Here is a 15,088-nt window from a genome sequence, read left to right as displayed (position 1 = left end):
TCAATATACAAGAAAAAGACTGGTACTTAACCACGAGCCTTAATTACAGCCAGAACTTAAAAAGACTAGTGTAGTTTATGAGCGAAAAGAGATAAAAAGACCGTCCTCCCAAGTGTCGTCAACAAAAGGTATTAAGTTAGCCTGATGCCCAAACTCCTCCAGCACGAATCGATCATCCCCAAGTACGAGCCCATCGATTTCTGAGGAAAAGTTGCTTCTTGCCCCTGAAGGCCCAGCAAATTTGCCAACTTCCGGAGACACTACAACTTCGTGTTTAGGTCTTCCGTCTTGCACACTGACATTCCTCTCACTCTCGCATACTTCTTGCCATGTCGATGGGTAACCGACCGGAAGAGGACCTGGTATCTCGGCCTCATCGCCCTCGGAAAACTCGAGCCTCAAGTTGAAAGGCCAAGCGCTCGATCTGATCGAAACAGACACTCCTACCTCCGTTTCGCATCGTCCATAATTCACAATGCTTGGTCCCGCCTGCATCGATTCCCAGCCTCCTTTAGGATAAACGATCCGGCGGACACGGTATGCAAACACAAAATCTGACGACTCGCCATATGTTTCTTCATCGTATATATCCCTGGATATGCTGAACTGCGGTCCGCCATCGAATGGCGCGCCCAAGCTTTCACCACCAAATCCAACTCTTGCACCACCCCCAACACGCCTTGAGGAGGAGATGGAGCCGACTGCACCACGCGCTATCTTGACGCCTGTCACCATGAACAGACGCTGCCTGCGCTTGACGGCCTCAACAGCAACGGCTTTGACACTCTCTTTGACATAATCGTCTGTTGGCTCTATGGAGTACGTATCTAGTCTCTCGCATGTGTGAGACACATCGTTGGCGTTGCTCCAGTCAAAATTAGATTCTGCTGTAACGCCTACAGCCTGGAGGAAATTGGCCCAAATCCCCAATGAGCCACTGTTTTCTCTGCCTCTGCCAATATGCCAAGGGGCTTTAAAAGTATGGTTCGTTTCCATGTCTTCAGGAATAGGGAGAGGCGGTCCACAGAACGAGCCGGGATCCATTGGGTGTTTCCAAATATGACCAAGGCGAATTGCCTTATCAGGCTCATAGTCGAGATTTGGAGCGCGTATATAGATCAAGGCTGACTTTTTGTTCATGTTGTGTGTTTGTTGCTGGCCCGGATAAGTAGAGTAGAGAGGAGAAAGAAAATGCTATACAGCGATGATCTATGAAAGGCGATAACACCTATATCCATGCGATTGAAACGTTCTTGTTGATTTGAAGAATGACGTAGCTCAAGAAGGAAGCTCCTTTTTCTGACGGATCTTTGATCGGAGGCCTATAGACTTGTGGCTTGAGGCGGCCAACCAATGGATGGATGCATGGCTAGAACATTATGGGCTGAGGCTATGCCATACCAGTAATTCTGAAGGTCTCTAGCTTCGTTTCCCCTGTACCTTTAGGCTCATAGGTAAATCGCAAGGCGTCCAGCAAGGCTGTAACGACAGGTACTGGGAGAACTGTGACATACATAGTGTTGATAACCTACAACTTCAAGACTCAACTGAGGAATGTCCTGGTAAGATGCATTTATAGTTAAATTTTCTTTTCTTTGAAGTTTTGTCTAACTGTTTATTTTCTTGTTTGCTCGACCAGCCTGTTGTTCGTTTATTGATGAAGCATCCAGATTCATCGAGCCCTGTGGCTTATAAGCTTTATGCCTTATTTCTCTTACCTGATCGTAATATAATTGTACTAAATAGATTTGCCATGTTAACCCATGGTGATTGTTAGAATGGGCCATTTGAGTACTTGACTTGGACACTCGATAGTCAGCCAGTGGCCCACGTGGCTTCGAACTAGACATATTGATGCAGTATCCTGTGCTTTTGATTTCATTGATCATAGATATTAAATCAAGTATTTGTTCGAATACTTTTTATGGCTCGCTTTGGAAACTTTAGCCGACAGCTCGTCGAAAAAGGCTAAAACAACGACCACCTTATTTTTCCCCATAGTAGCGGTTTATCCCGGCCCAGAGAATCAGACATAGTCTGGGGCAACTCGATTCTAGACTGAGCCATATGCTCCTAACGGGACTAGACTAATGGGTTTTTACGTAGTAGATTGATCCAATGTCTATGGAAGTTACCAAAATAAGCTATCCGTCGGATAATTGTTCCGGGATCTGGAGCCAGCAACCGGGCACTAACGTATGAAAGCCGAGTTCGGATGTTTTGTAAGTCAGACTCCCACGTATGAAGTATATCGGGATTCCGAATTTCCGATAACAGCCGCATCAATGGTCGTTTCTGTGTGTCATTAAACTGATATTGGTCTCATCCTCGGTTCATGGGTTCAGAGGACAAGGTCAAAGTGCGGATCTTTTAGGATGTCGAGATTTGACCTGAAGGAATAAGGTGCAGGCATACAGAGCTTGGCTTGCAGTTAAATGAAAACCAAAGGAGTTCTAGATACTATATATGCTTAAGCTTAGGCGTCCTTTGAAGCTGCTAGGTTCTTAATCAGTCTATTCAAAATACGTCCCACTGTCATAGCTTTACGAAGAGCCTCAAATAATTTGCCGTGCACCACGAACATTCTACAGCCCACCTAGTATCCGTCGAATCTGCGATACCCCCATGCTCTAGGCTCGATTAACTCAATGATTACTCCACAGGATCCATTGGCCTTGAATAGCCTGGCCTTGTTATCCCGAGGGCCAACCTTGCTTATATATACCCACCCAGTTCATCTCGTGCAGACTGTTAACCCTTCGACATTTTCTTTAGCAACATCAACATCTTGCCAAGTTAGCTTCTTTCCTGGAGTCAAGTTATTAGTTTTGACTTTCGACTCAACTTGGTCGTCCCAAGCTATTCTACTTCTGTTTACAGTAACTCGAATTTATGCAGTGAGATAGAGTAGGATTATACCGTTAACGTCAAAACCACAATCCTCTCTCTCTCTCTCTCTCTCCTCTCCATGACTGCACACTCAGTATCTTTCACGAAACACGATGAGAGGATCCTTATCTCAGAGCACCACAGGCCATTAGGAGACAGGATAGGCAATCCGGTATGGCATTTTGGCGCTGGATCATACAGACAGCTAACAAGGATCAGGCGCCTCTTGCGATGGGCGGCTTTGCTACAACCTTATTGTCAGTTTCGTTGGCGATGATGGAGTTCCGAGGTATCTCCTTACAGACTCAATTTATCGGAGACCTGTGTTTTGTTGCCTGCATTGGGTTACTTATCTCTGCCCAATGGTCAATGCTCAAGGGCGATACCTTCTCATATACTGTTCTAACAACCTTTGGTAATCTAGAAGACATGTTTCCCAGGCGATAGTGAAGCTATGCTAACATAGTCAAGCTCTCTTTTATGGAGGCTATGGTGCAACACTACTCCCCTCATGGGGCATCATCGACGCTTACGGAGGAGTCGACACACCTCAATACAAAAATGCACTTGGATTCTTTGTGTTGATATGGGCAGTGTTCAATGTCTTCTTTCTCATCGCTTCGATCCAGCTGTAAGTCTGCCTACCCTGGCCTCATACTCTCCTACTAATTGCCTACCAGCAATATTGTGTATATCTGCATTTTTATTTGCATTGAGTTATGTCTTGTATTTGACGCCTCGTCTTACTTTGCTTCCGCGGATGGGAACGCTGCGCAAAGCAAAGCGTTGATGCACGCCGCCGGAGTGTTTGGCTTCATAGCAGGTCTACTCGGCTTTTACACTGTAGCTTATCACCTTTGTCAAGAGGTACTGCCATTTCCTGTTCCAATGGGCGATACTTCTGCTTGGTTTCAAGCTCGTCGCGAGAGAAAGACGCTCAATCCTTCCAGTGTCTAAACTAATGATCGCCTCGACAGGTAAGGGGGGATAGTGGATAAGTATTAGCTGTTGGGATTGTGTACATTAGACATGGAGAGCTTGATAGAGAAAGGCATCTAGTCAAGTTAAATAATTGTATAAAACTTTATAGGAAAGAAATCCATGACACCGTCCCAGCCTACTAAGCTATCTGCGCTCGATACTTGTGTAGGGTCTCATGCTTGACGAGGCAAAACGCATTTCCGTGCTCGAGATCGCCGGTCTCTACCTCCAGTAATGTTTCTCTCGGATCCTAGACTGTTTTTAAACATCTGAAGGGTAGATTTTCGCCTTAGATACTCAATAAAACACAATCGCATCATCTCCGCACTTCAGCATTGTGCTTTCCCGTTTGGTTCAGAATGGTCGGCAAATCGCGTCCTATGGCCTCATTTGCAAATCCACATCGTACGAGTTACTTTAGAACCTATCTATTTGTTTCGACAAGATAAAGAGATAGCGGAGGATGTACTGTGCAGCAGTTTAGTTTGCTGTTATCAGGAGACTGCAAAGAGTGAACTAAGAGCAAGACAGATGGGGAAGCAGTAGATATGGGTTCATGTTGTTACGTAAATAGAGATTGACATTGAATTTTCTCGCATGAATACATATTATCTCTATTTGACAACCCGCTCCAGTCTGGGTGCTCTTGTCTGGTACTCTGCTCTGTCAAATTTACAAGACGACATGATGAACGAGATCGTCCACTGTTACTTTGGATTGCAGCAATCTCGATTAGCCGATGAAGGTGTTTATTTGCCGAGTTTAGCAGCAACAGCGTCGTACTCCTTCTTGGTAAGGGGTGTCACGGAGCCATGCTTCAACCCTTTGGGAAAGTTGGGAAAGTCTGACTTCTCCCAGTCCGGAGAAAGAATATTGGAAGTTTGGAAAGGGATATACTGAGTGTAATCATCGAGCAGAAGATGGTATAGTCCAGGTGTGCGAAGATCAGCAAATGCACCTGGGCCTTCAAGGGGGGATTCGGGTCGGACGTAGCCTGGAACACGGGTCCAAGTTCCGAAAAGACCGGTCGTTGTGGTCTCCTGATACACTTTGTTAATGGTCTCGTTCTTGAGGAAACGTGCGAAATGCCCCGGTTTGCCTAGGTACAGAAACTCCTGATCGATGAGGCCAGTATCCTCAGGGGCATGGTAATCCTTCGGTGCGCTGAAAGTCTTGAAGTCTTTGGTAGTAGCATAGCGAATGCGATCGAGAGTTGCGGTGCCTTTATGTTCCGTGTCAGAAGCTGCATAGTGTCTGGCTGCCCAGAAGACATAGTACTGGTTTGTAGGATCATCCCAGACCACAGAAGGTGCCCAGGCCATGCCAGCTGTGTCTGACTCTACACTATTCAGAATTAGCGAGATGTCACATGCGAACCAAGCATCTTGTATCTTACATTCTGAGTGAAGGCTTGGACCAATTGACGAGGTCTTTCGAAGACCAAACAACAAGACCCCGACTTCCATTACGTGTGACAAGATCCCATGAGAAACCTGGGGCGTTAATGTCCAGATCTTAACATAGCCTGTTAGTAATGTGCCTACTGAGAATGTTTCAGTAACCTACCAGTGGCGATGGTAAAGTACTCGGATCTGGCAGTATTGGTCGTGAGAAAGATGTCCCTAACACCTTTGGTACCAACATTTGAGGTCAAGACAGGCTTTCCTCCGTTGAGGAAGTTAAAGCTCGAAGCCGAGTTGCCGTCTGACAGGTGCCATTGAACTTGAGGGGTCGGATCACTAAAGGTAGAGATGAGGTAGCCGACATATTTGCTGTTCGCGGATCTTGGACGGTCGGCAGGAATGGCTTCAACAAAAGAAGATGCTGAGAGTGCCGTTGCGAGGAGCGTAATGACACGCATATTGGATGTGTCTTGAGACGATGAGTAGGGTTCAAATTCAATATGTTCGACCTATTATAAGTCAGGACAGGTCTTATATCTTGCCGCCCATATCATCAGTATACAAAGGTAATTAATTGTCTTTATATAATTTGTTCATGCGTAGCAGGGACGAGCCTTCGCATCTCAGAGGTCCCCTGCACAAGTCCCGATGGCTGTGATCAGTCCAATAGCCAACCTTATGCAGGCCATCCGCGTATTCGATCGATCCGTACAAATCATATTCACCTCTCAATTATGCCTCGGGTAGAGGACGGGAAGCCATTGTTTCCAGTGTCGATCTTTTGGTCCCGGCTCATAACCCATGTAGCTTAGTTGTTGAAGCGCTCCAGTGAACAGGCGGCGCATAAATGAATGAGGGGGTGAAGATGCGATTTTCAATAAGCTTAAAACCCCATGGAGAAACATCGCAAGCTGGGGAAGTTCTATGATTAAGACGAGTTAGGCAGCTCCTATTGATGTACTGGCGCTCGAGTCGGGCGACAGCATGAGGCTTTGATGATCGATACTAAATGGTGAGATTACAATTGCTCAACCTCCACTACTAGAGGCTTAAAACAAACAACAGCGAACTGAACAGACAACTCGATCTCAAGTCAAATATATTATTCAGGTGCTGCGGTTTTAAACATACAACATCGCTACTTTCCGTAGACTTAGAGCATATCGCAGTTCTCCGAAGGGCATCAGAAGCCATGAGCTTGAAGGGACGAATAGCGGGCTGCCAATAACAAAAGCAACTGAAGGATGAAAGCATAGCCTCTCTAATAAGACTACTAAAATACAATTGGAGCCCCAGAGACACCTTGTAATTGGCCAAGCAACTCACACAATCAGCCTGCTATTGGAAGCGTGAGGCGAGTGGCACTCGGGTTCTTGATCCTGATGCTCATATTTAGGTAGGTTTTGGATGATCCAGATGATCTCAGACGCTCGCCGAGTACCTGACTCAATTCTTCCGCCTAATTCAACGGTAAGAAGTCAGTCATTTAAGGAGCGGAGCAGGTAGCTGTAGGTAGTAGGTAGTAGGGATCTACTGATACAATTCGCGATGGAGTCACGCTTGAGACTCGGTTATCGGCGTAGGCAAAACGGCTTCTTTATCTTAGCAAGGCAGCAAGAACATGTCGCTGTTTACCGCATCATTTAAAACCAAGTGCATATAGTTTATCAATTTTTTCTTTTGTTATATTGTCTTCACTTCTATTATCATCATCGACGGTTATCGGCCGGGTCGGTCGATTGCAAATACAGTGTATCACAGTGCCCATCGCACCCATTCCCATTTTGGGCAAAGCTTGGATTGCGTGCTTAACGGCGATGAGGGATGAAGAAGACGACGAGCAGCAGTCAGTCGATTCTCCTCTTTCACCTCATTATTCACTCTTCGCACGTCTTCGTGTAGAATGCGGGTCTTATTTGATCAAATTGGTCCATTCTATGCTAATATGAAGTGCATACTTGCTATACTGAGATCATCCTCTGTCCAACCTCCACTCCCATTATCTACCATCAAAAACAATCTGAGCAATTCGAATTAAAGGAGAGCTCTCAATACTTGCGGCGCTAATTACAACAAGGTCATATCTCATCAGTTCGTGGTTACCACGGCCGTCCCTTCGTCAACTACTCCTTCAGCAGCCGCCCATAAGCCGAGTAGTAGTGACAACCTGGTACATGGCTTTTCCGCCCTGTCTTCTCGTCAAAGATATGGCATCCTTTTTTAGCTACGTTGGGGGGAGTGTACACTGCAAAGTTGCAGGTTAGTTTCTGGGACAAGTGTCGTGGATTAAGGGGATTGCCTACAGTGGAGGGATACAGCAAAGTCGCTACCCCTGTTGGATACACGATGCAGACCTAGTTCGTCTGCCATATATGCGACGGAGTTTTCTGTATATGTCCTTTCCCCAATGATGTTCATTGGTTTGTCTTGTTCATCTTCGTTCGGAAATGCGTATCGAGTCTCGGTGAGGTTGCCCTTCAGAATCTTCATCAGGCAGTGGGCGTTGCCGTGGTCGTGGATAGGGGACCCCTTTCCAGGAGACCATACGAGAACAAGCTAGCAAGGAGTTAGTCACGGTTGGAAAGGGTCAAAGTTGACTCTAGCAAGCTTACCAAATTACTCTTGCCATTACCCTCGTCAACGAGATTACGGGTATATCCCCTACTGCGATCACCGAAGGCATAGGGCTTCCACATGTTGTCGGAGCCATCATATCCTTCCATCAGTTGTTGAAGGAAGTCAACATCAACATCATCAGAAGTCAGGCCCGATGATGGACCAAGGGCATCCTTTAGTCGCACCACGAGTTCGTCAAAACGATTTTGCTGGCAGGGACCCACGTTGGGGATTGTGCTGTGGCTGACGCCGAGTGCAGAGGGCTTGGTGAAGATACCGATGGCCATGATTGCTATGCTGTCAATGATGCTTGGTTGTTTATGATGATATTGATATTCTGCCTCTTGAATATATGGTATCTGAGAAGAGGACAACAAAGGCTCTGGAATAAGGGGCGGGGTCGACACTGCATGGCCATCCCCTTCCTTATTCCTATCGGTCAGATCCGGTACTGACAAGCCGGCAGATAGTGTCACCGACATCTTGCTGTGGGTCGTAGATTGCAACCGACATCATATCTTGTGGCGGCACAGATAGGTTCAGTCGGCGAACGACACAGCAGCGCTGGTCCTGTGAACCGATTCAAAGATTCTGGTTGGATGCAACAACGCTAACAAACCCCCGAGAATCCAACAACGTACCTGAGGTACCTTGCTGGATACGAGCTAGGTACTAAGATACCGCTTTGTCTGTATAACAAAGAGGTCACTTATTACGAGTCTGGAGACGTGACGAGGGAAATCGCAATTAGACACGAGCGAAGTGCTCATGGGGACTTCTCGACAAGCCGGTTTATGTGCAAACTAATACTTCTTTTTTTCTCGGGGACTCAAATTCGCAATATTGCGACACCCGCTATCGCCGACTTGAGCCACATGTGGACCCATTTGACTTTAGTCATTTGGCAGCTTGGAATTCATCTGGGCGGGATTAGCGGTTCTCGGTGACTAGGTATGAACAAATCCATCATCGCCACGGCTGTACCGGCTTCGTCAAGGTCTAGAAAGCAATAAAAACGATTTTCCTTCTCAGCTTATTCCCATGTTGAAACTTATTTCCTTCTGATTAAGACATTGAATTGCAATCTACATCATATTGGGTTCTCAGATTTGTGCCATATTAGCGGCTCTAGCGATCTACCCTCCATTCTGATTGGCCTGTGAGCCGGAAACTTTAGCTTTGCATTGTCACATCCAGCGATCAGCAGCTCACGTAACATCAGACACCCTTGAATCCTCAAGAGCCGGCAATATGTCTGAATGTACCACTTCAACTCCGAGCGGCGCGGTATGTAGCGGCTCTGTTCCTAAGCCTTGCGAGTCGACTCTGCCGTGTAAGGAGAATATTGGCTGGAGGAGACTTGTACGCAATTTCACACCATCGTAAGTCATTTATCCATTTTGACAAGGGTTGACCACTAACAGCGTCAACAGATGGTTCGCCGTTTGTATGGGTACAGGCATCGTTGCCATATTGCTTCATAACTTTCCTTACCAGGCAATATGGCTTCAGTATATCTCTTACATTTTCTTCGCGCTTAATGTTGTTATGTTTACCGTCTTCCTCGGTATAAGCATTGCACGTTATGCTTTGTACCCAGAGATTTGGTCGGCGATGCTGGCCCATGCTGGCCAGAGTCTGTTCCTAGGATGCATGCCCATGGCCTTCGCAAGTGAGTAACACATTCCTTAGGCTAGGTGAGTGCTGACGTTTTGATAGCTATCATCAACATGATGGTGTTCTGCTTACAGCCATGGGGAGAATGGGTAATATATCTAGCGTGGGCATTCTGGTGGGTTGACGTTTGGCTCTCCGTTGCCACCTGCATCACGATGCCCTTCATCGTCATGCACCGCCATCGTCCTGGCCTCGAAAACATAACTGCTGCACTCCTGTTACCCATCGTCCCAGCAGTGGTTGCGGCTGCTACTGGAGGAATCGTCGCAGAGGCTCTTCCCAATCACCACCATGCGCTTACAACTCTGGTGGCCTCATATGTTCTCTGGGGCATCGGCGAGTTGTTCTCGGCCTGTGTTTTAGCGTTATACTTCCATCGGCTGACCATTCACTCACTTCCTCCGAAGGAGGTGATAACCTCGTCTTTTCTCCCAATAGGACCGCTTGGTCAGGGAGCTTTCGGCATTCAGCAACTTGGCAAAGTTGCTATGCAGGTGCTCCCGAAGACCAATGCTTTCGGTGATGTTGCGGTTCGAGCTGGTGAGATACTCTATGTCCTTGGAGTATTCCTCGCCCTCATCATGTACGGTTTTGCTCTGGTATGGCTGGCTTTCGCCCTCATCAGCATTGCTACAAAACCCCCGTCATTCAGTATTGGCTTTTGGGGATTTACTTTCCCACTCGGTGTATTGGCAACCTGCTCAAACTTGTTAGCAGAAAACCTTGATAGCGAATACTTCAAAGTTTCCACGGCGGTAAGGAACTGAACAAGCTTTACTTATGAGTTACTAACACGAGGATAGATGATAGCCCTCTCTGTCATATTGCTATGGATTGTGGTTGCGACTCGAACCGCCAAACTTGCTATCACAGGCGAAATGTTTCACGCACCTTGCTTGAAGGATCTTCGTGACAAGTCTCAAGCTGCAGGTTCAGACAGAAGAGTCTAGGCGACTTTAGCCTGTCTTGCATCTAACAGCTTGGCCATGTACAATAAATTGATAAACAGGGGGTGGGGACTTAATTTACGACTTGCTTGCCCGGAATTCCGACGCCATTACATATAGAGCAAAATAGTTGTATCGTATCTTTATTTTATCTGCTCAGGCTGCTTTTGACTTCTCGAGACCTGGCCATTCTGCTCCAGATCATACAGTGTAAGCTGCTATCTAATCGCTGCCCCTCCATTGGTGATGCGTGACGATAGCGCAAAGCTCCACTAAAATTCTCGATTCTAGAGGGCGGGGCAACACTGCTTTTCCCCAGATGTCTCTTCAATTATTTGTGTGTTTGCTCTTCCCATATTATTCCCATCGCAAATTCCAAGGGATAGTCGGGCAGTTGGCAGATTATCACAATGGACTGGGCAAATTACTCGTCGCCTTCGCGGCTCGACTCCTTTGTCGATGGTGAGTCTCGTCGCTTTCCCATGGTCACAAATCTGGCCGCTGACTCTTACAGATCTGGTCGATGTCTGGCATCTTCACCGAACTCCAATTCTCCTAACCCTCTGTGTTATCCTTGTCGCGATTCGAACATACTTCCATATCAATGGTCAAAAGACGGAAATAGTTGCATTTAAGAAGGTTTACGATGAGCCTGCCGAGCCCAAGGTTGTCGTCGAAGAAAAGACCCCCACCATCGAGCCAGTCGAAGAGAAAAAGAATGTTAGGTCTCAGGGCCCTCGAAGGATCAAGGGTGGAATAGCGAGGAAGCCATCGAAGAACAAGGAAGAGGAGAAGGATACTACCCGACCTGTCGCACCTTTGGTCTTTTTCTCCTCCATTACAACCAAGACAGCCAAGATTGCCGAGGCGTATATTGCGGATTTCTGTGGAAAGCTCGATGAGTTGTCCAAGCTATCCGGTCGCCAATTTCTCAAGCCTGAACTTCGAGACCTCACCGAAATTGATTTCGATGATTATTTCCTTGCGCCGTACAAGGGCCACGGTGACGCCGATCTCTTCTACCTGTTCCTGATTCCTAGCTACAACATCGACACCATCAACGACACATTCCTTGAGCACCTCCAAGAAACCCATCATGACTTCCGAGTGGATACCGCTCCTCTGTCAGGTATTCTAGGTTATTCGGTATTCGGTTTCGGCGACAGTGAAAACTGGCCTACGGAGGTGGACGGTTTCTGTTTTCAGGCTATGGAAGTCGATAAGTGGATGGCTAAGCTTACTGCTAGAAAGAGAGCGTACCCAGTTGGAATGGGTGACATGAAAAGTGATCACGAAGAACGCCTACAAGAATGGAGTAAGGGTGTGCGAGAGGTCATTGAGCATGTCGCACGTACTGGAAGCTTGGGCGAAGGAGTTCCTGGTAGCGGAGCAGCCGAGGAAAGCGATGTTGAAGACATCGCAGAGGACGAAGATGATGGCGAAGTTGTCTTTGACGACGAAGAACCCAAGAAGAAGTCGAAGAGTTCAAGAGATCTGGATGATGTTGAGGACCTGGGACGCATGATCAAAAAGGATGACGGTTCGACGACTCAAAAAGCACCTCTCGCTGTTGATTTCACTACTTATGGTTCCTCCACAAAGAAGGCAGTCCCCCAAGGTCCCAAAGAAATGGTTGCAAAGGAATCGCCAACATACAAAGCTCTCACCAAACAAGGTTATGCAATCGTGGGATCTCATTCCGGAGTCAAGACTTGTCGGTGGACAAAGTCGGCTCTCCGCGGCAGAGGCTCATGTTATAAGTACTCTTTCTACGGAATCAAGAGCCACTTATGCATGGAAACGACCCCTTCACTGTCTTGCTCGAATAAATGCGTTTTCTGTTGGCGTCACGGCACAAATCCTGTTGGAACAACATGGCGTTGGGTCGTTGATCCTCCTGAATTGATCTTTGAAGGAGTCAAAAAAAACCATTATCAAAAAATCAAGATGTTGCGCGGTGTTCCTGGTGTGCGAGCGGAGCGATTTGCCGAAGCTATGCAGATCAAGCACTGCGCCTTGTCACTTGTTGGAGAGCCAATCTTTTACCCCTATATCAACGAGTTCCTTGGTATGCTGCACGCCGAGCGTATCTCCTCGTTCCTCGTATGTAATGCTCAGCATCCTGATCAGTTGGCTGCTCTCAAGGTTGTGACTCAACTTTATGTATCAATTGATGCAGCTGATAAGGAGTCATTACGGAAGATTGACAGACCTCTCCATCGAGACTTCTGGGAGCGATTCAACCGATGTCTTGATATTCTTCGCGAGAAGCGCTTCCACCATCGTACTGTCTTCCGGTTGACACTCGTCAAGGGTTTCAACGTCGAGGAAGAAGCTGAGGGTTACGCAAGGCTTGTGGAGCAAGGTCTGCCCTGTTTTGTTGAGGTCAAGGGTGTCACATACTGTGGCACATCGACATCTTCCAATGCTGGATTGAGCATGTCCAATGTCCCCTTTTACTGGGAAGTCTGCGACTTTGTTAAGGCGCTAGAGAAGAGGTTGAAGGAAAAGGGACTCAAGTACGGCATCGCTGCCGAGCACGCCCACAGCTGTTGTATCTTATTGGCTAGCGAGAGGTTCTACGTCGATGGAAAGTGGCACACTTTGATCGATTACAAGAAGTTCTTTGAGTTGCTCGAATCGAGGGGGCCTCCTGATGAAGGTGGTTGGACCCCCGAGGATTATATGGACGCAACTCCAACTCCAGAATGGGCAAATTGGGGTAACGGTGGGTTTAACCCTGAGGATGAAAGAGTGGATAGGAAGGGACGGAAGATTGAGGCTTAGTAGTCCATCAGCAGAGGAAAGAAAAATAAGATAATTAAGCCATTCATCTACCACGTCTCTTGCACTCATTTGTCTACCACAGGCTGATGCCCTGGGTGACAATCCATAATCGCATGTTAGTACAAGATCTCTTTGGCCATTCTGCTTGTAATTCGGCAAACAAAATACCATACTAGGTAGCCACTATGTTCCTCCAATTGACATCCCCGTTGCCATATTACGTCACAGGCCACAACAAGGCATATATCGAGCTTGTTTATCACGGACGGTCTTGGATGATCATATATCTTGGGAAGCTCCTGTGGGTTCCTTTCCCCAATAGTTGGCGTCCTCATGAGGCATTGTGCTTCTGAAATGCGGCAAGCAATTGTTGTTCATAAACCTATTCGTTTCAACGTACATTTGTTTACACAAAGCTCTATGGAAGCTGGAAGAGCGGAACTATGGTACATTGAAGGCCGTCAGGTCTCCATTAGACATTTCTTTGTGAAAGCCTGTTGTTTAGACTTTCCATGGTACAGGTTTTGGGGAAAGGGTGTTAAAATTCAAGAGCATTTCCAACGTCTGGGTATATATGTGCCAGGAGCGGAGAGGAAACTCGGACAGATGACATCCCTCTTTAATCGAGACCAACGTTAGGAATGTCAGAGAGATTGATGCCTGCGGGAGCGGCGGGCGCTCTGATGTCGAGAGATGAGTCGTATGCGATCATCTCAGCCAAGATGTCTAATATGGGCTGCACAGGTGTTAGCGAAACAACTTGACTTTAAGGTTCGTGCTCGCCATCATACCTTGGGAACAGTGCTGTCGTAAATTCGGATCAGGTCACCAGGAGCAGGGTAGACCTTGAGACCCTTGTAGAAGGCCAAAGCAGACTCAAGAGTCTTAGAAGCTGCAGAACAAGAGTCAGCAAGTTACTAGTGGTATTTAGACCAGAGTGTTTCCTACGATCTTGGCTGAGCATCTCTCCTGCCATGACCTGCTCGTTGAAGAAAGCCTCCCGCTCCTCAACACCAGTAGGGAACCCCTCCTCCTTGGCCTCCTCCACTCTGATGCGAATGCTCTGACGTTGTTGCTGGGTAGAAGCCTCTGCCTCCTCCTTTGCGACGCGGGCCTGCTTGCGCTCGTTCCTCCTCAAGTTTCGGCGGAACTCGGCCTGGTTTCGACGTTGGTAGTCAAAGTAGATGGCGTAACCTGATCAGAGGGTATTTTCGTTAGCCATTGTGCACCGAGCTTCGATGGTCTGCGACTGATTGACTGCATTGAAAAAAGCAATCTCATGAAGCAGAATGAATGGCGCAGTCTTACCGACAATGGCGGCGGCGGCGGTAGCAACGGATGCCGTTACGAGAGTGGTGGGCTGCACCATTTTGGAGATTGATGATGTAGGTGAGGAGGTTTATAGCTTGGATCGTAATAAGCAAAAGACCGGATATATTCCCACGGTATCAATTGCAGCGAGTAAGACCGGGGCTCGAGATGTTACTTGGCGACGTCGGCGACCAAGAGACGGAAGATATTATGTCGTCAATACTCGAGGTCGGGTTTATTCTCTGTTTGAGCGTCGGGAGCGGCAAGCTTTAGTCGTCGCGATAAACCAATTTTTTAGAACCGGAGCAAGCACATGATGTGGCGCTAAGCCTATTTGGGTCCGAGGTTCGAAGCTGGGCAGAAAGCTGGATCTTCAGAATCAGAAACGATAGGTGATTGTGAGAGTAATCAAGTAAAAGCAATCATTCTAATAGCTTCTCTCCTCTATGTAAAAGCATTTCTTTCTTCTCCGTTTGT

General features: G+C 47.2%; 7 protein-coding genes across 7 annotated transcripts; 3 read left to right on the top strand and 4 right to left on the bottom strand.

The window, feature by feature from the left end:
- Positions 1-75: 75 nt before the first annotated feature.
- Positions 76-1,140, bottom strand: FSUBG_5211 (major facilitator superfamily transporter; the record flags this gene model as incomplete). The annotated part of the gene is made up of 1 exon (XM_036683284.1): positions 76-1,140. One exon carries the CDS (start codon positions 1,138-1,140, stop codon positions 76-78), a length of 1,065 nt encoding a protein of 354 aa, XP_036539297.1.
- Positions 1,141-3,120: 1,980 nt separating this feature from the next.
- On the top strand, positions 3,121-3,846 carry FSUBG_5210 (gpr1 family protein; the record flags this gene model as incomplete). Its single annotated transcript, XM_036683283.1, has 3 exons — positions 3,121-3,304; positions 3,361-3,520; positions 3,570-3,846. The coding sequence occupies 3 exons, from the start codon at positions 3,121-3,123 to the stop codon at positions 3,844-3,846; spliced, it is 621 nt and encodes a 206-aa protein (XP_036539296.1).
- A 773-nt stretch (positions 3,847-4,619) lies between these two features.
- FSUBG_5209 (arabinase) lies at positions 4,620-5,731 on the bottom strand (the record flags this gene model as incomplete). Its single annotated transcript, XM_036683281.1, has 3 exons — positions 4,620-5,214; positions 5,267-5,363; positions 5,437-5,731. 3 exons carry the CDS (start codon positions 5,729-5,731, stop codon positions 4,620-4,622), a joined length of 987 nt encoding a protein of 328 aa, XP_036539295.1.
- A 1,665-nt stretch (positions 5,732-7,396) lies between these two features.
- FSUBG_5208 (cysteine dioxygenase) lies at positions 7,397-8,176 on the bottom strand (the record flags this gene model as incomplete). The annotated part of the gene is made up of 3 exons (XM_036683280.1): positions 7,397-7,518; positions 7,577-7,829; positions 7,886-8,176. 3 exons carry the CDS (start codon positions 8,174-8,176, stop codon positions 7,397-7,399), a joined length of 666 nt encoding a protein of 221 aa, XP_036539294.1.
- Positions 8,177-9,140: 964 nt separating this feature from the next.
- Positions 9,141-10,516, top strand: FSUBG_5207 (malic acid transport; the record flags this gene model as incomplete). Its single annotated transcript, XM_036683279.1, has 4 exons — positions 9,141-9,271; positions 9,323-9,561; positions 9,609-10,321; positions 10,370-10,516. 4 exons carry the CDS (start codon positions 9,141-9,143, stop codon positions 10,514-10,516), a joined length of 1,230 nt encoding a protein of 409 aa, XP_036539293.1.
- A 407-nt stretch (positions 10,517-10,923) lies between these two features.
- Positions 10,924-13,300, top strand: FSUBG_5206 (Fe-S oxidoreductase; the record flags this gene model as incomplete). Its single annotated transcript, XM_036683278.1, has 2 exons — positions 10,924-10,975; positions 11,028-13,300. 2 exons carry the CDS (start codon positions 10,924-10,926, stop codon positions 13,298-13,300), a joined length of 2,325 nt encoding a protein of 774 aa, XP_036539292.1.
- A 619-nt stretch (positions 13,301-13,919) lies between these two features.
- FSUBG_5205 (mitochondrial import receptor subunit TOM20) lies at positions 13,920-14,669 on the bottom strand (the record flags this gene model as incomplete). Its single annotated transcript, XM_036683277.1, has 4 exons — positions 13,920-14,036; positions 14,092-14,192; positions 14,249-14,494; positions 14,609-14,669. 4 exons carry the CDS (start codon positions 14,667-14,669, stop codon positions 13,920-13,922), a joined length of 525 nt encoding a protein of 174 aa, XP_036539291.1.
- Positions 14,670-15,088: the final 419 nt, after the last annotated feature.

This window comes from Fusarium subglutinans, assembly GCF_013396075.1.
Source record: "Fusarium subglutinans strain NRRL 66333 chromosome Unknown NRRL66333_c0000050, whole genome shotgun sequence".
NCBI lineage: Eukaryota > Fungi > Ascomycota > Sordariomycetes > Hypocreales > Nectriaceae > Fusarium > Fusarium subglutinans.
This window is presented reverse-complemented; position numbering and strand designations above follow the sequence as displayed.